The 21,920-nt window shown below is 38.7% G+C and overlaps 1 protein-coding gene across 23 annotated transcripts in view; it reads right to left on the bottom strand.

The window, feature by feature from the left end:
- LOC142197592 (uncharacterized) overlaps positions 1-21,920 on the bottom strand; it is a 490,495-nt gene that overhangs the window by 154,494 nt on the left and 314,081 nt on the right. For 21 of the 23 annotated variants that reach the window (XR_012715324.1, XM_075267993.1, XM_075268011.1 and 18 more), the window contains 6 exons: positions 17,428-17,472; positions 11,308-11,358; positions 8,244-8,288; positions 8,058-8,144; positions 6,502-6,552; positions 4,409-4,453 (listed from right to left, as the gene is read on the bottom strand). Coding sequence is in view for 22 of the 23 variants with exons in the window: in XM_075267993.1 (XP_075124094.1) it covers positions 4,409-4,453; positions 6,502-6,552; positions 8,058-8,144; positions 8,244-8,288; positions 11,308-11,358; positions 17,428-17,472 (324 nt within the window). In the remaining variant the exon portion in view is untranslated. The remainder of the gene's footprint in view (positions 1-4,408; positions 4,454-6,501; positions 6,553-8,057; positions 8,145-8,243; positions 8,289-11,307; positions 11,359-17,427; positions 17,473-21,920) is intronic. The other 2 variants (XM_075268004.1, XM_075268002.1) reach the window with 2 other exon arrangements.

Here is a 21,920-nt window from a genome sequence, read left to right as displayed (position 1 = left end):
GTAGAGCTTTACAGATAAAAACAAAATTTGACTTGAACAAGTTCTGTAGCCAGATGAAAATGTTCTGACATATTTTTCCCCTGGGTGTTAAGTTTTCTGTCTAAGCAAAATCATATTTTACTGCTACTGATGCAGCAATTCCGGAAGAACCGAATTTATTACCTGACATGAAAGAATACCAGTAACGTGATAGGGGAAGCCTGTGTCTAAGCAAGAAAAGCTTTAACAGTATTGTAATATTTTTATTAAACTAATAGTTATTACAGACATTTTTTGTCTCTACAGTTTTTCGATTGCTCTTTGTCTAAGCCACTTAATATATGGCACATATCTCAGAACATGTTTTACCTTCAATCTATAGATATATAAAAACTGAGCTAATTGGAATGTTACTTTTACATATATTAGCTTAATATATATATATATATATATATATATATATATATATATGTATACACACACACATGTTTATTTTTAGCACCATTACACAGATGTAAAACATATCATTTCAAACATAAAGCTTCATCTTGCTCTAGTCTGGTTTCATCTTTATGAGGAAAAGCAGAAACCATTATTTTTGATGCAAAGCTTAAAGGGATCATTATTAAAGGTGAGCGAACGGCATTTGAATGAATTGATATTTGATCGAATATCAGGCCGTTCGAGGTGTTTGATTCCAATCGAACACCACGTGGTACACTCACTAAAAACTCGATTCCCCTCCCACCTTCCCTGGCGCTTTTTTGCACCAATAACTGCGCAGGGGAGGTGGGACAGGAAATACGACAAGGTAGGCAGTGAAAAAAAAAACGGAAAAAGGAATTGGCGGCCGGAAACAGATAAACTCCAATTTAGACGAATGGTGGATTTACCATTCGACTAATTTGGGACTGTGAACTATATGAATGTGACACAGGGACAGATCTACAGGCAGGGTTAGCTAGGGATAACCTTTATTTAGGGGGGAATGTCACTCACCTAGCTCTTTTTTGGGGCTCTATCTTGTCGGGATCCCTGTCAGCTTGCGATATACGCGAGCTGACTTTTTCCCCATAGGGATGCATTGACTAGCGTTGATTGGCCGAATGCCCGTACAGTGGCCAATCAATGCTGGTCAGTGCATTCCTATGGCTCGGAACTACTAAAGGAATAGCTGAGCTGAGCGTGTTAGTACTACTAAGGAATAGCCAGCTGAGTGTGCAGTGTGGGAGATTATCCTATTCACTACACAACATGTACCCCACGCTGTGTAGTGATTAACCCCATCCCCCCGGTGTCCGCTTACCTGCAGGTCTTTGCTCTTGGTCCACTTCGGTCCATGGTCCCGGTTTCAGAGTGCCCTGTCCCCCTCTCCCCGACTATTATTATAGAGAAGGCGGGGCTTAGGAGAGTGTGGGCAGCTACTGTGCGGGGAGACTCCCTGCCCATACTCTCCTAAGCCCCGCCTTCTCTATAATAATAGCCGGGGAGAGGGGGGCAGTGCGCTCTGAAACCGGGACCATGGATCGAAGTGGACCAAGAGCAAAGAGCTGCAGGTAAGTGGACACCAGTGGGGGTGGGGGGAGAGGTTAATCACTACACAGCGTAGGGTACATGCTGTGTAGTGAATAAGATAGTTGTTACAATCCCAGCTCTGCTTAATCAACAAACAGTAGTGTCCGATACTACAAACTCAGCTTGACTATACTGATAAACTGATCGTGTAGTGTCCGATATTACAAACTCAGCTAGGCTGTACCGATAAACTGAGCGTGTAGTGTCCGATACTACACACTCAGCTCAGCTATACCAATAAACTGAGTGTATAGTGTCCAATGTAGGTGAGCTGAGCGTGTAGGAGATGTAGATGTAGGAGAGCTGGCAGATATGCAGCAGACTAACACACTCAGCTCTGCTAAATCTCTGGTGTAGCAGCTCTGCACTACACCCAACCAACCCTCCATCTACTCCTCCTGTCACACACATCTCGTGTGTAGCAGAGCTCAGCGCACACTCAGCTCTACTACATCTCTACAACAGAGTGTAGAGATGTAGCAGAGATGAGTATGTGCTGAGCTATGTTACACCAGAGATGTGTGTGACAGGAGGAATAGCCAAGCTGAGCGCATGGCTAACTCTGCTTCATTTCTCCATAGGTATGCATTGACCAGCGTTGATCGGCCAGTCTTACAGCATTCGGCCAATCAACGCTGGTTCTGCCGGAGGAGGCGGAGTCTAAAATTGGACCAGAATGGAAACTGCTGTGGACGGCTTAGACTCCGCCTCCTCAGGCAGAACCATCGTTGATTGGCCGAATGTCGTAGACTGGCCAATCAACGCTGGTCAATGCATTCCTATGGGAAAAAGTCCGCTCCGGCATATAGCAAGCTGACAGGGGATCCCGACATAATAAAGGTACTTGATGCCCCAGACATGCTTCCCCTGCTGTCCCAGTTGCTTTCCAGGGTGTTGGCATCATTTCCTGGGGTGTCTTAGTGGACTTAGTGACTCTCCTGAGTCGAATGGTAGGATCCCCTTTAGCGAAGCATTTTCTCCCATAGACTATAATGGGGTTCGATATTCGTTCAAATAGTCGAATATTGAGATGCTATTCGTAACGAATATCGAATCTTGAACATTTTACTGTTCTCTCATCTCTAATCATTATTATTCACTATACACTACAGTCCAATCTACAAGCAGTATGTTATAGAGCAGAATTAGCTGAACATACATTAATTGTCCTCAAAACTATACAGATATGTAAACCCTCAACTGAATCCCAGTTTAGGTAAAGATTCCACTTTGTCTTGAAACTAATAGAACACAAAATCAACATCACTCTGAGGAGGTGGAGTCTAAGAGCGGACCACAGCAGTCTCCATTGTGGTCCGATTTTAGACTCCGCCTCCTCACAGACGAGCCTCTGGCAGAACCAGTGTTGATTGGCCGAAAGTTGTACACTGGCCAATCAACGCTGGTCAATTAATTCCTATGAGAACGAGAGTCAGCTCCCTCATAACAGCAAGCCGCCAGCTCTCCTGGCTACAAAGACGAGCCTGCTGCAGAACCAGCGTTGATTTGCCGCAGGCTCGTCCTTGCTAGCCGGGAGAGCTGGCAGCTTGCTGTTATGAGGGAGCTGACTCTCGTTCTCATAGGAATTAATTGACCAGCGTTGATTGGCCAGTGTACAACTTTCGGCCAATCAACGCCAGTTCTGCCGGAGGCTCGTCTGTGAGGAGGCGGAGTCTAAAATCGGACCACAATGGAAACTGCTGTGGCCCGATCTTAGACTCCTCCTCCTCACAGACGAGCCTCCGGCAGAACCAGCGTTGATTGGCCGAATGCTGTACACTGGCCAATCAACGCTGGTCTATTCATTCCTATGAGAAAAAGTAAGCTCGCTCATAACAGCAAGCTGTCAGCTCTCCTAACTAGCGCGCTCGTAACAGCAAGCTGCCAGCTCTCCTGACTAGCTCTTCCTGGGGAATCCCTACTGGTCAGATTTCACAAAGTCCTGCATGTCCGACTTTGTGTTAAAAAAAATGGTTTTGCTGTGGAGAGGCAGAAGGTGATCACGGGTGGTGACTTTAAAAACTGACTGTCGGTTTCCGTCTCCTGTCCAGTTTTTCAGGTAGAAGACAGAAACCTGCAAAGCAGAGACCGGGCGCAGGTGTGAACCTGCCCTTACATACTGACTACATACTGACACAGTTTTCATCCGGACAGTTTGAAATTAGTTTTTGAAGATGTAAAATACTGACTTCAAACGGATTTGCCAAACGCAGATGTTAACCAGGCCTTACTTGAAACGAATACAACATTGCAAGCAAATAAATTAAAATGCTGATTTTCTTGTTTTAAAATTTTTAGCTTTTATATATTGTATATTTGTATAGATATTAGAAAATGTGAACATGTCTGTAATAAATGTTGGACATTCATTTTTCAAAAGAGACCTGAGAATAAGCAATTTATAAATTGTAAAGTACAAACAAAAAATGCCTGTTGGTATCGGTGCAGTAATTTTTTCCTGCTCTTCTACAACCACTGAAATAAAGATATTGTTATATTATTATTATTTTATACAATATTATAATCTTGAGTTGAATAATACACTAAATATATCCTGCTGTAGTTTTACCTTCCCATTGTTGCCCTGATAAGAGATAACTGTGTTACTTGAAACAAATATGTCAATGCAAGTAAATGAAAATAAAATACTGATTCTCATGTTTCAGAATTTTTAGCTTTTTTATATTGTATATTTGAATAGAAATGAAAAATTGTGAATAAGTTCAAAATGAATTTTGTTCATTAATTTGGGGGGGGGGGGGGGATGCTAATTACAAATAACTATTTTGCTCCTGGATTGAAGAGACCTGAGACTAGGCAATTTATAAATTGTAAAGTACAAACAAAAAAATACCTGTTGGTATTGGTGCAATAATTTTTTCCTGCTCTTTTACAACCACTGAAAGAAAGACAAAGTTATATTATTATTTTCATTTTATACAATATTATAATCTTGAGTTGTATGCTAGACTAAATATATCCTGCTGTAATTTCATTTTCCCATTGCTTCCTTGGTCTGTTGTTGGAATGATCGGAGATAACTTTGAGACAAATGCAATGGGTTCAACAAACCCATTAATAAACCCAGAATAAACCCAGAAATAAAACTAAAATACTGATTTTCACTTTTCAAAATGTAAAACCTTTTAATTTAGTTTACTTATATAGATATAGCTGCATAAATACATACATTGTTAAATATATAGATTGTCCAAAAGGCATCTTTTGCAGATGGGGGAAAGGCAGTTTCAGCATCTATATAGGCAAGGGTTCTTTACAGTCAGTTTTATCAAATTATGGAATGCGCTATGCCAAGAGGTAGTTATGGTAGATAACATGTCAGCATATTAAAAGGACTAGATATTCATCAAATTAGAAATAATATCTAAAATTATAATTAATAGAGATGAGCGAATGGCGTTCGATCGAATCGGTATTTGATCGAATATCAGGCTGTTTGAGATATTTGATTCCAATCGAATACCACGCAGCAAACGCACTAAAAATTCGTATCTCCTCCCACCTTCCCTGGTGCTTTTTTTGCACCAATAGCTGTGCAGGGGAGGTGGGACAGGAACTACGACAACGTAGGAATCGGAAAAAAATCTGAAAAAGTACTTGGCTGGCTAAATCAGGTGACCTCCACTTTATACGAATGGTGGATTTCAGATTCGGTTCATATGAGACTGTGAACTATGTGACTGTGAGACAAGGATAGATGTACTGGCAGGGTTAGCTAGGGATTAGCTTTATTTAGTTAGGAATGTTACTCACCCAGCTCTTTGGAGCTCTATCTCGTGGCAGCCCATTATATGCTAGTCAGGATCCTGTCAGCTTGCGTTATGCGGGAGCCGACTTTTTCTCATAGGAATGCATTGACCAGAGTTGATTGGCCGAATACCATACCGTTTACAGCATTCGGCCAATCAACGCTGGTTCTGCTGGAGGAGGCGGAGTCTAAGATCGGTCCACAGCAGTCTCCATTATGGTCCGATCTCAGATGTAGCAGAGTTGAGTGCACAGGTCTGCTACACCTGAGATGTAGCAAAGCTGTGTCAACTCTGCTATACCTTAGACCACCTCGGACCACAATGTAGACTGCTGTGGACCGATCTTAGACTCCACCTCCTCACAGACGAACCTCCGGCAGAACCAGCGTTGATTGGCCGAATGCTGTACACTGTATGGCATTCGGCCAATCAATGCTGGTCAATGCATTCCTATGGGAAAAAGTCAGCTCCCGCATTATTAGTGGCGTAATACAGGGACTTGGGCTTATTAGATGCCCCCAGCCATGCTTCCCCTGCTGTTCCAGTTGTATTCCAGAGGTGTCGTCATCATTTTCAGAGGTGTCATAGTGGACTTGGTGACTCTACTGAGTCTAACAGTGGTTTTCCCTGAAACTAAGCTTTGTTCCCCATAGACTATAATGGGATTTGATATTCGTTCGAATAGTCGAATATTGAGGGGCTATTCGAAACGAATATCGAATATTTCACTGTTCGCTCATTTCTAATAATTAATATAATTACAAATTATGTATTAGATTTTTGGATTGATTATGTTTGCCATGTTTAAAATAGGGTATGCATTTTTATCACTTGGTATTAAAAGGAGATTGTCAGCAGTAAATTGGTCATAAACCAAATATGCTTCTGTCATTCAGTTTAGAAGACCTACTGTCATGTAAGTCACAGTTTTATTCATATGTAAATGAAGAGAAAGAGCATTGCCTAGGATTCCAGATCTGAGACTGAAACCCAGACAAGTTAAGGTATGACGTCGAAGCACTTTTTTCCTTCATTTCCATATGAAAAATGAGGCTCAAAAGCTAAATAACAACTGTAGAAACTGTAGAATCACTTCTACCAGGTAGTGTGATTAGGTTTATAACCAATTTACTACTGACAGACTCCCTTTAACTGCTGAACATTTTTAAAATGTTACCTTCCGGTTGTGGCAGAATAAATAGTTTGTCCTCTTGCTGCTTTTCTGGCTCTGCAAAATAGTTGCACATAGTACAACATTAATTTAGTATTAAAATGTATTTAAATGTAATTTTAAAAAATCTGGCCAAAGACATGAGAAAGGGAGAGACAGCAAAAAAATCTATTGAAAATCAATCGAAAGAGCTGAATTAGTATTCATTGTTTTAATGTGTTAAGTGTGTTATCAATATTTAGTTTATGGGATATGCCCATGGACAAATGGATAATGATAAAACTGGTTATGACTTGTCCTAAAAGAATCTACAAAATCCCCTTTCTGACCAAAGTTGACTTTATTGACAGTTGATTGCTCTAAATCTGGAAAATGAAACACTCAATAACGAAATACTAATATCTGAGTAGTTGTAGTGTGTCAGAGCATGGTACTCATTTACAATCAGAAACATAAATAAGGGCTAGCTGGCCCTGATGCATAAGGTCAGCCTCAGCTCCCTGCACAACTTCTCATTCTCCCATCTATACATCTTGGTAACATTTACATTTCCCTTTCCTTCTCCCTTTGGGCCACATCACGTGAATATTTCTTGACAACATGTATCTGAACACACAAGCTTCCTATTCCTTGTCACTACCCCCCATACTGTAATGATGTTACCTTTAGCACCAAAAAATACCTCCAAAGAATCTCTCCTTTTTATGAATGCTAGCCAACTGTAACTTTTGGAATTAAAGAGTTAATAGTCTTTTCTGTTCTCTGACAGGAAACATCTTGGTACCACATATTTTTGTCTTACTTGTTACACTCCAGTGCACCCAAGAACAAGGTAATACATTTAGTATGCTTAGACTGATAGCAATTAAAGAAATAAGAAAAGTTTAACCAGCCTTAGTATGTTGAAGATGACCTCTGGGCTCCTTTGACTTATGGTGCCCATTAAGATGAGTGGGTAACCATGTAATACACTGTGTACCCCAGAATGAGAAGCAATTTGGCTAATCCAAAGCAAATCATAAAACATTTCACTGCATGTTTTCAAGCAAGTTTGTAGTAAAATCAGTGAAAACTGCAGAAAAATCCAACTCATTCTGACTATATGTATTGGAATAAAAAAAATATGCAGAAATGATTGCCAGGCTGTATTTAGTGGTACATTAGAGGTGTCTTCTGGGATTAGGATACCAATGGCCTACCCTTAGAGTAGGTCATCAGTATCAGATTTCTGGAGATCATGCACTCTGGCTGATCAGCTGCTTGATCCGGACATTTATGTTCATGCTTCCTTTTCAAAGACCAGTCACGTTAAGGTCACTGATTGCTGCAACACAATCCCTTTCAAATCAGTAGGGTTGAACTACTACACCAAGCCTTCCCATTATACAATCACAATTTATCAATCTGTTTAGTATGCAATGGACACGCAACAGCATTTATCCAAACAATGCAGCCTCTTCCAACAGCTGAATGGTGGGGTTGTCAATGGTTGGATCCACACTGATCTACTTTTGATGTCCTATCCTAAGTATAGATCATCATTAATGAAATCAAAACATTACCTGCAACTTGTGGAAGTATTTTTTCAGGTTCAGCTTTAGTTTCTACAGCAGGCAAAGTTACTTTCTCTTCCTTTTTCATTTCATATTCTGGGAAAAACCAACAATTTATTTGATTTATTTTGTATATTTTTTCACGTACATATACAATATGATAGAGTATAGCTCATAGGCCAATGAATGTTGTACCTTTAACTTTATCAAAAACTTTCTCTTCTTTTTCCATTTCAGCTTCTGAAAACAATTTAGTTTAAAATGAAACTATATGTTTATAACTAGAGATGAGCGAACACTAAAATGTTCGAGGTTCGAAATTCGATTCGAACAGCCGCTCACTGTTCGAGTGTTCGAACAGGTTTCGAACCCCATTATAGTCTATGGGGAACATATACTCGTTAAGGGGGAAACCCAAATCCGTGTCTGGAGGGTCACCAAGTCCACTATGACACCCCAGGAAATGATACCAACACCCTGGAATGACACTGGGACAGCAGGGGAAGCATGTCTGGGGGCACAAAAGTCACTTTATTTCATGGAAATCCCTGTCAGCTTGCGATTTTCGCAAGCTAACTTTTCCCCACAGGAATGCATTGGACAGCGCTGATTGGCCAGAGTACGGAATTCGACCAATCAGCGCTGGCTCTGTTGGAGGAGGCGGAGTCTAAGATCGCTCCACACCAGTCTCCATTCAGGTCCGACCTTAGACTCCGCCTCCTCCGGCAGAGGAGGATGTAGCAGAGCCGAGTGTGCATAAGGGTTCTAGTGCACCCTCGGCTCTGCTACATCTGATGGGCTGACCGGCACACGGTGTAGTTGAGCAGAACTGGCTCAGCACTGCTAAGTCTCTGCATACCCATAGGAATGCATTGGCCAGCCTTCGGCCAATCAGCGCTGGCTCTGCCGGAGGAGGCGGAGTCTAAGGTCGGACCTGAATGGAGACTGGTGTGGAGCGATCTTAGACTCCGCCTCCTCCAGCAGAGCCAGCGCTGATTGGTCGAATTCCGTACTCTGGCCAATCAGCGCTGTCCAATGCATTCCTATGGGAAAAAGTTTATGTCACAAAAATCACAATTACACACCCGATAGAGCCCCAAAAAGTTATTTTTAATAACATTCCTACCTAAATAAAGGTTATCCCTAGCTATCCCTGCCTGTACAGCTATCCCTGTCTCTTAGTCACAAAGTTCACATTCTCATATGACCCGGATTTGAAATCCACTATTCGTCTAAAATGGAGGTCACCTGATTTCGGCAGCCAATGACTTTTTCCGATTTTTTTCGATGCCTCCGGTGTCGTAGTTCCTCTCCCACCTCCCCTGCGCTGTTATTGATGCAAAAAAAGCGCCAGGGAAGGTGGGAGGGGAATCAAATTTTTTGGGAGTTTGCCACATGATGTTCGATTCGAATCGAACACATCGAACAGCCTGATATCCGATCGAACATGTGTTCGATAGAACACTGTTCGCTCATCTCTATTTATAACCATAAAATATTCTAGAAAGGAGTCACCATTTTGGTTGCTGTTTGGAGTAGTCTAGCATGTAGATATTTTGGCTATAACTTAGATAGGATAGTCTAGGCTTTCTCCTTTGCTAAATCCCCTGATGAATTACCACATAGTGGTGAGGGGACAATCGTACACATCAGGGAGAGTGTGTGCCTACATAGGCAGTACGGAGACTTACAAGTCATTCCTGCTCCGCTAGGGATTCTGGGTAAGAAATATGCAAATCTATTCTCCAGGATGTAATTAGGAGAGCAGTGCACTCTGTATGCGCCCTCTAGAGGGCAGCATCCTTAACATCATGTATGACTCAGTTATAAAGTCTTATTAATCATAATGTGGATTTAATTGCCAAATCAGTATTTCTGTCCCAAAAGAAACAGATTCCCAGCTATAGACAGCGCTGTTTCGGCCTATTGGGCCATCCTCAGCATAGCGTAGGGATACTGATTTGGCAGAGTGAGAGACTATAGACCAAGGTCAGGGGACAATTGTACACATCAGGGAGAGTGTTCGCCTACATAGGCAGTACGGAGACTTACAAGTCATTCCTGCTCCGCTAGGGATTCTGGGTAAGAAATATGCAAATCTATTCTCCAGGATGGAATTAGGAGAACAGTGCACTCTGTACGCCACCCTATAGAGGGCAGCATCCTTAACATCATGAACAACTCAGTTATAAAGTCTTATTAATCATAATGTGGATTTAATTGCCAAATCAGTATTTCTGTCCCAAAAGGACAGAAATTTTTTTACACATAGCGGTGATGAAACACGTAGGGTAAGGTTAGATAGTAGTTGTCTATCGGGGTCAGTTGTGGACTGCCCTTCTAAGGACAGGAGTCTTGTGGGACAAAGGGACATGTCAGTATTGGATGTGAGGGCTAGTATATGGCCGATATTCTCTATGATGTGATGGATGACTAGTGGTCCCACTGCTGCATGCCACGAAGATGACCCTGTGTATTCTGTAATGGTGAGATCAAACCAATTTTTACTATTCACCGTATGGTCTATATGCTATTAAGCGTGTATCTGAATACAGATGATATATGAAGATGTTTGCTTTATATACTGTATGTCGTATTTGATTACCATAAGTGCTTACTGTATGTGTTGCACCTTTATGTGCATTATGGCGCCTGGTTTTCTGGTGATTTTTGGATAGATTTTTATGTGGTTTATATAGATACCTTTTATTATTATATTTAGTAAAAGTTAACTTTTATCCACTTTGCTGTAGCATTGTTTTGTATCTATAGATTGGTTTGCTATTGAATTGGTGATCATATCACAGTTTTATAGCCTCTGTTAATTTCTATTCAAAGGAGCAACATTATTAACCATGGAGTATACAGCATGTAATAGAAACAAGTACAATAATCCAAATGAAACATCATTACATACATATCATTATTACCAATAACTAATATTCTGTGTTTGCTCCTTGACCAGAGGGTCGCTTAAATTTTTTTAAAAATTTTTGCCTAGAATTACAATAGAATAAAACTGGAATTTTGGTCTCCACATAAAGAAAACCAGGAACTTTGTACTTATGGTATAGCTTGACAGTATAGTTTGTTAATACTGTAGAGAAATGTGATTTATGTGTACTGAATATGGAAATGTGGAATGTAAAAGACAAATCAGTTTACAGTAGATGCTTTTCACAATATATTTATTTACTGGCCAACCCATTTTTTTTTTATATTAAATCAGCATTCACTATTGAAGAATTTAGAAATGTACCTGTTGGTAATGGGACAATAGTTTCGTCCTTTTCTTTCTCCGTTTCTTGTTCTGAAATAAATAATTCATAGAGAATAAGATAACGAACATGCCAATTTTCTTTAAATAGAGGCTATAAAGTTGTATTAAATGAGTCTTTACTATCTATAGTGCAGAAATATTCTAGTTCTTATTGGCTGATCTGCGCAGTACCAGACTGACTTTTACCACCTGTATTCAAAAGCATCTGGGTGTAACTGAGCTATTTATTATGTGTGATCGCATCACTCAACATATTAAGAAGATATTATCAAGCAAAGAGTAGCGGATACCATAGCAAGTATTTAACCCGCAAAAATTATTGGAGTAAAGAAATCTGATCCCTTTTTGGGAGACCTGATTGTTGGAGTCGGCTGAAGGTGTGTGTGAAAATCATCCTGGATCCACAACGGATTCATTGAGAACTTAAAAACATATCTATAACTGTAACTGTTACTACCACTGGCACAGATGTTTTCCTTTTCTAACATTCCCCTCAGCCTTTATTCAGGGGAACGTTACTCATGGATGTGCGACGGCTATTTCTTTAACAGTCGTCCCGCGGCTGCATTAAAATCATTAACTGTGAATGAGTCTATAAACATGACTGATTTTTTGACAGTTCATTTAAATGAAATGTCAAAACATAGTACATGTCCTGGATCCCTCAGTAAACACAAATGTATGAGGGATCAGTGAAAATAGGCGCTGCACGGATGTAAACTAGCCATGAAGCATGTCCCTTTTTCACAGCCATTCTGTATAATTTTTCTAAATAGAGCATTATTTTTATTTTTACCAGACATTTTTTACTAGGGCACATTTATGTGACAAAAACTAAAATAAATGTGTGCTAAATGCAGTGTATATAACATATAAATTCAATCCGTTTTTCTGTTGTTTGGGAATGAAAAAAAAGATGAATTTTTAATGAATGAACGTATATTATTCAACAAAAACTTAGTTATACAGGACGTTCACACTACCATTGTTAATGTCGGTTGCCGTCTTCCATCATCGGAAGACAGCAACAGACATTAAACCATTACAGAGAATGGTTATAGACTGATTCAGTGTCCATTGTAGTGACACTAACATGATGGAAGCTATCTTCTGGCATGTATGTTTACCTTTGTAATCCTATTAATATTATAAATGTGAAAGTTTGTGGGTTTGTGTGTTTGGATGTTTGCATGTTCGGATGTTTGTTCCTCAATCACGGAAAAACCGCTTCACCGATTCGGCTGAAATTTTCCACAAACATAGATAATACACCCGATTAAATAATAGGCTACTTTTCGTCACAATAGTGCACATACGTTTGTGCCAGGACCCCCACAAAACCCAAACTCACACCACCATCTCTGCAATCTCACACACTTTGGACCATAGCAAGCCACAAAATTCATATTGTCCTCTACAGCCTCGCCCCTAACCCCACACAATCACATATACATATACTTTACCACTTTGCCCCTCCCCTTAACGATACTCCAGGAGGCTCTCTTTAACGCTCCGGAGCAGCCATGTTTGCCGACCCCCACCGCTCTGACAATCCGCGACACCCCCCACCCATGTCAATACCCCTAGGCGGTCTAAAAAATGCAAAAAAAAATTTAAAAAAGTAAAAAAAATATAAAAAGAAATAAAAAGGATTAAAAATTCAAATCACCCCCTTTTCCCTAGAACACATATAAAAGTACTTAAAAACTGTGAAACACATACATATTAGGTATCCCCACGTCCGAAATCGCCCGCTCTACAAAGCTATACAAATATTTTTCCTGTTCGGTAAACGCTGTAGCAGGAAAAATGGTCAAAAGTTCCAAACTGCTGTTTTTTCACTGTTTTGATTCTGATAAAAATTTTAATAAAAAGTGATCAAAACAATAACATTTCCCGAAAATGGTAGAACTACAAAGTACACCCGGTCACGCAAAAAAAGACACCCTATACATCCCCGTACACGCACGTATAAAAAAGTTACGGCTGTCAGAATATGGCGACTTTTCAAAAAAACATTTTTAAACACAGTTTTGGATTTTTTTTAAGGGGTCAAAATGTAACTAAAACCATATAAATTTGGTATCCCCGGAATCGTAACAAAACACAGAATACAGGGGACATGTCATTTTGGTTGCACAGTGAACGCCGTAAAACCAAAGCCCGTAAGAAAGTCGCAGAAATGCATTTTTTCTTCAAATCCACCCCATTCTGAATTTTTTCCCTGCTTCCCAGTACATTATATAGAATAAATAATGGTGGCATCATGAAGAAAAATTTGTCCCAAGAAAAATTAAGACCTCATATGGCTCTGGGAGCGGAGAAATAAAAAAGTTATAGGGTTTAGAAGGAGGGGAGTCAAAAACGAAAATCAAAAAATGCCATCGGCGGGAAAGGGTTAACTTCAAATACTTCTGTCCCAAAGTCACTATGTAAAGTTTCTCACAACACCGTATATATAGCAGCTCAAATACAAAGTAACTTCAACACAAAAGTCTCACATATTCTTTGAATTACTGCAAAAACAAGATACAAACTTACATTTCATATCCCATACCTTATACACAGTACGAAAACCTTACCCACCCCTGTATATACCCACTGCTACAATCACCGCAGACGAAGTCGCGGGTACCAGCTAGTGGAAGATAAAGTCCTGCATGCACAACTTTATCTTCTGTTACAAAAGTAAAGAAACATGATGTAGAATAGACTTCCTCATGTTGTTCACATTAGTGTAAATGGGAATGGACACAGAATCAATCTGTGACTGTTCTCTGTGACAGTTTAATTAATGTCTGTTGCTGTCATCCTATGACAGAAGACAGCAATGGGCATTAAAAATGGTAGTGTGAACGCCCCTTAAGACTGAGGAACACTGACTGACTAAAGTAAACAAACATGATGTAAGATAGCCTCCCTCATGTTGTTTACATTAGTGTCAATGGGAACTGACACAGAATCAGTCTGTGACTGTTCTCTGTGACAGTTTAATGTCCGCTGCTGTCATCGTATGACAGAAGACAGCAATGGGCATTAAAAATGGTAGTGTGAACACCTTCTAAGACTGAGGAACACTAACTGACTAAAGTAAAGAAATATGATGTAGAATAACCTCCCTCATGTTGTTCACATTAGTGTCAAAGGGAACTGACACAGAATCAATCTGTGACTGTTCTCTGTGACAGTTTAATGTCCGTTGCTGTCATCCTATGATAGAAGATGGCAGAATCACGCCAATTTTTATGAAAAAACAATGCTGTTAGATTGACTATTCTTGGTCTTCTTAAACCTTGTCACATACACTGTACAGTTATTACAGTTTCTTTGACTCACTGGATGGAGCAGGGCATGAATCTGAGTGGACTGGGGAAGGGAAGCCCCAGTCTGCAAGATTTACTATAGTTTATGACATGAGTTATACCACAAATCAATTCCAGTCACTACCATAGATCTGCAACCAGGCAATAGAATGAATAAGAGGTGTGTGTTTGAAGTGGAATAAATTAATACTGATCTAAAAATAGCCAGTCCTAATAAATTCTTCCTACAGTCTCTGTCTGCAATGCCCTGGAAACTGCTGTCATAGTGTTTTAATGAGACAGCTACAACTCAATCTCTTCTCTCTATCAATTAATTACATCCAATTATTTTTCAAGCCCCCACAATGTATCATTCAAGTATTATTTATTCTGGCTGTTGGGAAACTCTCTATCAGCCTAAGTATTTTTTTATAATGCCTTTGAGTCATAGGTGACCTTAGACCTATATTTCCTAATGAGTAGCAATCCCCTATCATGGGAACTGCATTTATGGCATTATGGGTCTCATTGATTCTTTTTTTTATGATGTCACATGATGGCCACTATTATAGCTGGTTGGCAAAAATTGGATTCAATCAGATTTGGACAGATTTTTTAAAATACTTTTTTTTTTTTAGTTTTATTGAAGTCTTATTTTGGTGTTTTTTCCCTACAAACAAACATGTATTAAAATGGCATATTCAGAGCATGCTGTATTTTGTAAAAAAAAAAAAAAAAAAATCCAGATAAGCAAAATACAGTCTGGAAAATATAAAAAAATAAATATCACTATATTAAAAAAAAAATGCAATAAATTAATATTGACTAACATATAGGTACAACCCAAAAAAATGCAGCAAAAAAGGCAGAAAAATACCAGGAAAAACAAGTATGTCAGTAATGTCTTGGATTTGGTATATATATACCGTATATACTCACGTATAAGCCGACCTGAATATAAGCCGAGGCCCCTAATTTTACCACAAAAAACTGGGAAAACTTATTGACTCGAGTATAAGCCTAGGGGGGGAATGCAGCTGCTACTGGAAAATTTCAAAAATTAAAATGGTTGGAGTTTTTGGGTGCAGTAGATGCTGGGGAAGGGGAGGGGGTGTTTTGGTTGTCTGTCTGCCCCTTCCCTGAGCTTGAGGACTGGGTTTTTTCCCCCACTTGGAATTCAGCCTGACTGAATATAGGGTATCTGCAGTGCTCCTATTAACCCCTTCCCGACGGAATAGGAGCACTGCAGATACCCTATATTCAGTAGATCAGGCACTGTCAGACTCAGGGATACCTAATGTGTATGTGTTTCACAGTAATTTTCTACTTTTGTATGTATTCTAGGGAAAGGAGGGATTTACAACTTTTTAATTTTTTTTTAAAGCTTCCCCCCCCCCCCCCTCCACTATTTTATGAGAGATTCTATACATTGATATTGCGGCTGGTCATAGACCCCCCCTCCTAAAAAAAAAATAAATAATTTTTTTCTTTTTTTGCTGACTCGAGTATAAGCCGTTTATACTCAATTATAAGCCGAATTTTTCAGCACAGTTTTTGTGCTGAAAAAGCCCCCATCGGCTTATACTCGAGTCAGCAAAATAAAAAAAAAAGCCGCAATATCAATGTATAGAATCTCTCATAAAAACGGCTTATACTCGAGTATATATGGAATGTGAAATTCTATATTAGTGTAAAACAAAATAATAATAACCATTGCCAAAAGACTCATGTCATTATCCAAAGTAAAATCTTAATTCTTAACATTGCTCTATGACTCTAAACTGCTGGTCCACATATTCTATTACACTCTGCAATGTCAGGATGTTTTATCACTTGAGATATAGAAATAGAATTATTTTCTATCTGACTGGTCAGATAGAAAATACAGGTTATCTAGAAAATTATAAAGGTGTATAATATTTGTATCACAAAACTACTAAATTGCTCCAAATGAAATTAAAGCTTCAAACGCTATGTCTACCTTTTAAATGATGTTACTTTTTGCTCCAAGGCATCTAAACTGAAAAATGAAAGCACTCCGCGCTACATGTAGGTATTGAAAAAACATTTCACATAATTTTGTGTCTCCATGGTAACAGGCAGCATAGTCTGCACCTACTATCCCCTTCTATCACCATTATGCATTTGGTAGGTTAGTAAGAAGTATGGGAAAGATAAAAGGAAGCATAACTGCAGAATCAGACTGCACATGGTTTGTTTGTCTCTTACAATGGAGACCCATAAATCTGCATAAAGGCTGTAAAAACAATATTAAAAAGAAAAACAATATATAATGAATACCTTTTGTAAAGTCATTGCATACTACATTTAAAGGGGCTTTGTGGAATTGCAATTATGGTTGCAGGCTGTATAGTTAGGATTGGGTATTGATGAAGGTCCAATATCCAGAACCTCCACCAATAAGAAGAAGAAACCACAGCAATTTCAGAGTGAACATTGTAGCCCTTATATGTTGTGTAAGGGCTGTGTTTAGTATCAGCCTCATTCATATGTGTGCGACGTCACTGGCCTGTGAAGTGGGATTGATGACCACCCAAGAGCCACTTTGCTTTGAGCAACGTTGAGGCTTCCTTGGTATAGGACCCTGATTGATCAGAAATTGACAACCTATACTAAGGATAGTTCATCAATTCATTTACCTCCCTGAAAACCTCTTATAAGATAGCCTGGAGCAAAAAAAAAATATATGTACTCAGATTTAATTTATTAATTACTGTATTTCAACTATATAATAATATTGTATTTTTTATTTTATTTTATTTTTTTACTGTAATACCTGTTGGTAATGGTGCCATCACTTTATCTTCTTCCTTTTCAGGTTCTGAAATAATAGTTTTGCATTATAAAATAGCAATGACAATTATTCAAAGAGAAAACAAAATTGCTAAACATACAGAATGTATAAAACATTCTCTAAATTATGGAAAATACAAATTGACACAATCTGATCTTATTTTTGGATTTTGTACCAGACTTTTAATGAGAATGTGAAAAGACTGTATGACCAACTCACAGCATGATATATACTCAACTCAGTAGTTTGCTGTACTACACTGTCTACCAATAAGTATTTGGACACCCATGCAAATGAAGATCTGCGGTTGTGATTTACGTCACGCCTTCCGCTGTTAAATAGGAAACAGCATTGGCATTAGTCACATGTAAGATGCCACGAAGTGCAGAGTTGTCCAATTTTGAGAAATGGGTAATTGTGGGGTACCACAGAAATGGTCGATCCTTAAGGGACATAGCAAGCGAACTGAATTACCCAAAATCAACAGTGGCCTATGTCATTACGAAGTGAAGGTGAACGGTGATTGTCAGAATGTTCCCCAAGTCGGCAGACCCCCGAAACTGGGAAATAGAAACCAACGAGTGCTGGTCAGAGACACCGCACCCAACCGATGGCTCACATACACCAGGAGTTTCAAAAGGCATCCGGGAGTATTGTGTTGACCAATACCATCCGTAAGGAAGCATCTGCTGGGTTCTACCAACTATTGAGTATGAAAAAATGATGTTTTTCTATTGTACCACAGATGTCCAAATACTTATTGGTAGACAGTGTAGAGACAATCTAGAATTTGATAATAGTAAACATCCTAATATGAATGTATTCTTTTTGCTGCTCCCCCCCCCTCTCCTTCCAATACAATGATCACTGTGTCTGAATGCACTGATGAAATAAACAGAGATAGTCCCAGCTCATTTAAAGATGACCTTTCAACTCCTGGGGCACATGCGGTGTAGTACACCACTAGAAAGCCAACAGTGTGCTGAATTCAGCGCACTATCGGCTTTCTCATTCTGTGCCCCCCTCTTTCCCTCGAAGAGCTATTGGTGCCGTTACCATAACTCTTCAGTGTCAGAAGGGTGTTTCTGACAGTCTGATGCTGAACGGTGAGGAACGCCTCCCCCACTTCTTATAGTACTTGTCCATAGACAAGTATGGGGGGGTGTCCTCACAGCTCAGCTTCATTGCTTCTCCTGTTCAGCCACAGGAAAAGGACATGGCAGTTGGTGCTTTTTAAAGATGAGAAGAGGGGTGCGAGAGAAGAGGTCGGAGGTGGAGAAGAAGACAGAGGCCGTTGCTGGAGAGTTTTCAAGTAGCACTGGGGACACCCCCAGAGCTGTTTGAGCACTTGGGAACACCCCCAGTGCTGCAAGAAAACTCATTTGAATAAGGAAGAAAGAAGATATTTCTAAGGAACAGCAGCATGGATCAGAATAATAAATGAGAGAGAAGAATAGCCTTTCTTAAGGCTATTCCTATGTGTATTTAGTTTAAAAAGAGTATCCTGGTTATAGAATCCCTTTAAAAAGCAGTTTCTTTACATGGTTAAAAACATAAAGTGTCCTTCTTAGCAGTAGATTGGCTTACATGCTTTGAGCTAATAACAAGATCTTAGACAAAGACAAATGACTAAGAGGTTATTGTTAGTTCAAAACATGTGAGCAAGTCTTATGTTTTTATCCATGTTCTAAATAAAGGAATTGGTTTTAGAGATGGGCGAATCGGTTCATACTGAGTCAAGTTCAACCTGAATAATCCACATTGTTTGTTTTTTTATGAAACCCAACAAATGGAGATATGTCTTGGACAAACAACTGCCAGCCACATTATACTCTTCAGACCCCACAGGCCAAGGGAAGGTGAAAAAAAAAAAAATCATATTCACCTTCCTTTCCCTTTTTTGTACCTCCTTGTAGTGTATGTCACTCTCCTGGTGACATGAGGTGCTTTTGTATGATGTCATAGGCCCGGATTTAATGTTGTGAGACCTGTGACTGGGTCTCAGTGTTGATCTGAGCACACTGAGTGAAATGATGGTATGATTCACGGTGTGCCCATGTGATCACTGGTGGCCTAATCATAGGCCTCAGTGGTGACCCCAGGGCCAATGTTGTCACGGAAGAGCACCAAACACTGCAAGGAAAAGAGGTAATGGATGGTAAATATGAAGTTTTTTTGTTTTTTTTTTACACCTCCTCTGGGCCACCACCTATTGTACCCAGAGTATAAGAATGCCACTTTCACATTGACATATCTTGTCTTGTGTTTACCTTACAGAGTTAGAACTTAGATAGATAGGTTCCTATGAGCTCTGAATGTTTTACGCTATATTTGAGCCATCTAAGGGTCCATTCACATGGAGGAACCCATTGATTTCAATGGGTTCTGTTAGCTTTTTTTTCACTAGTGGATTTTTTTTCCAAAAACTATCTCACCATATAATGGGTAAGTAAATGGGTAAGTAAAACAAAGAAAACCCTTAACAAACAAAGATTTTTAAAATTAACAAAGGCTATGTCACTGTTTTTTGGGTTGCTAGAAAAAATAGAACCCTTATCAAACAGAAATCGGTTTGGCCATCTTTATAAATAAACGAAAAAACTTCTGCACTGCATCCAAAATTTTTAGAACAAATAAAATCTAATAGAATTTATCACACCATAATGGAAAATTTTTTAAGTAATGAATAAAATCACATAAAAGAACCCCTACATAAATTTTAAAAAAATATATATAAAAAAAAAAAAACCTTACAGGTGTTAGAATATTAAAACAAAAAAACTATATAAACTGGGTATTGCTGACATTTGTCATATTTACTGCATATTAAAAAAAAAACAAAAAAAACACCAAACAAACCATGAATTGCTTTTTTGCGAAAATCTTCCCTGTTAAAAAAAACACACAAAAAAACCATACTCACCTGTCCCAGGTGCTGTGGTGTTTCCCAGTGCAGACCAGTCCTACTGCTCTGGTGTCTTGTTTTAGAGGAAGTTCCCGCTGCACATGATCACTGAGATCAATCAGCGGCTTCAGTGGCCTAAGGAATGTCATGGGACTCTGACTGTATACGCACAGCGTGATGTAATGGTAGAGCGCAGAGTGGGAAGGGTTAATAGAAGGAGGTCTCCCATTTTATTGTCAATATGTCCTAAAATGTCATATGCACAGGGATTGTCTTGAAGATGAGCCACTTTATATTCTGATAATCATAATCTTGAAATTCCAATAAATGACCAGACGCTCGCTTTTTTTTGTGCTCGTCTTTACTACATTGCAGAGAAGTATGGTATATGAATCTACTACAATTAATTGTAGCTATGTGATCTTAAAATTCATTTGGATATTTTGGTATTATAAGTAAGGTATAAAACCTTGTTAAAAAATATTACACATACATTTTGACAGACAGGCAAACATTTTATTTATGTATATATGATAATTACATACAAATTTTGCATGTAGCTCTTACGGCACAAATATGTTGTGTATTATAAGCCAAATTAATACAATAAGGCAACAGTTTGCTAGGTAATGCAATACATTAGAATAGCATTGCATAGTACTTATAATTCAAAGATAATACACAACCATAATAATGATAGAAAGAAAAAAAGCATGAATGAAAGAAAGACAGACAGACTAGATAGATAGCTAGATAGCTAGATCGATAGATAGATAATAGATAGATAGACAGACAGATGATAGATAGATAGATAGATAGATAGATAGATAGATAGATAGATAGATAGATAGATAATAGATAGAGTTAAATAGAGATAGATACAGTAGATAAGTAGATAGATAGGAGATAGATAGGAGATAGATAGATAGATAGATAGATAGATAGATAGGAGATAGATAGATAGATAAGAGTTAAATAGAGATAGATACAGTAGATAGGTAGGTAGGTAGGTAGGCAGATAGATAGATAGATAGATAGATAGATAGATAGATAGATAGGAGATCGATCGATAGATAGATAGATATTACATTTTTTCAGAAAATATGTCACTCTAGTCCACGTGATATATCTGATATTGCAATTTAGTAAATAGGGAAGCACTATCATACCAAAGCCAATGAAAAAAAAATTGGTTTTGTGTCTTTTTAAGCTGTGGTTTAACAAACTATAATCAATGCGAGAAGCAGTTCTCTAAGTTTAGAAAGTGGGAAAGATGTTTAATGAGTTACAAAAACATATATAAACAAGTAAAGCAGAAATAAAACACACAGCTATTGATGTCATTAGTGAATTATTTGTTATATTTTGAGAATAATTGCATTCAAGATGCTTTTATTTTTATTTTCCTCTATATATTCAGCTGTGATGTTTGCATGATAACTGGCAAAGAGGAGACACCATGCTAGAAAGTATCAGTGCAACTCTTTATTTAGACTTTATTTTGACATTTTAACTATCTGACAAACACAGATTGAGGGTAGGCTATTCTCCTTCTTAAAGCCACTTGAAG

This window comes from Leptodactylus fuscus, chromosome 3, assembly GCF_031893055.1.
Source record: "Leptodactylus fuscus isolate aLepFus1 chromosome 3, aLepFus1.hap2, whole genome shotgun sequence".
Taxonomy (NCBI): domain Eukaryota; kingdom Metazoa; phylum Chordata; class Amphibia; order Anura; family Leptodactylidae; genus Leptodactylus; species Leptodactylus fuscus.
The sequence above is the reverse complement of the archived record's forward strand: the minus strand, read 5'-3'. Positions and strand labels throughout refer to the sequence as shown.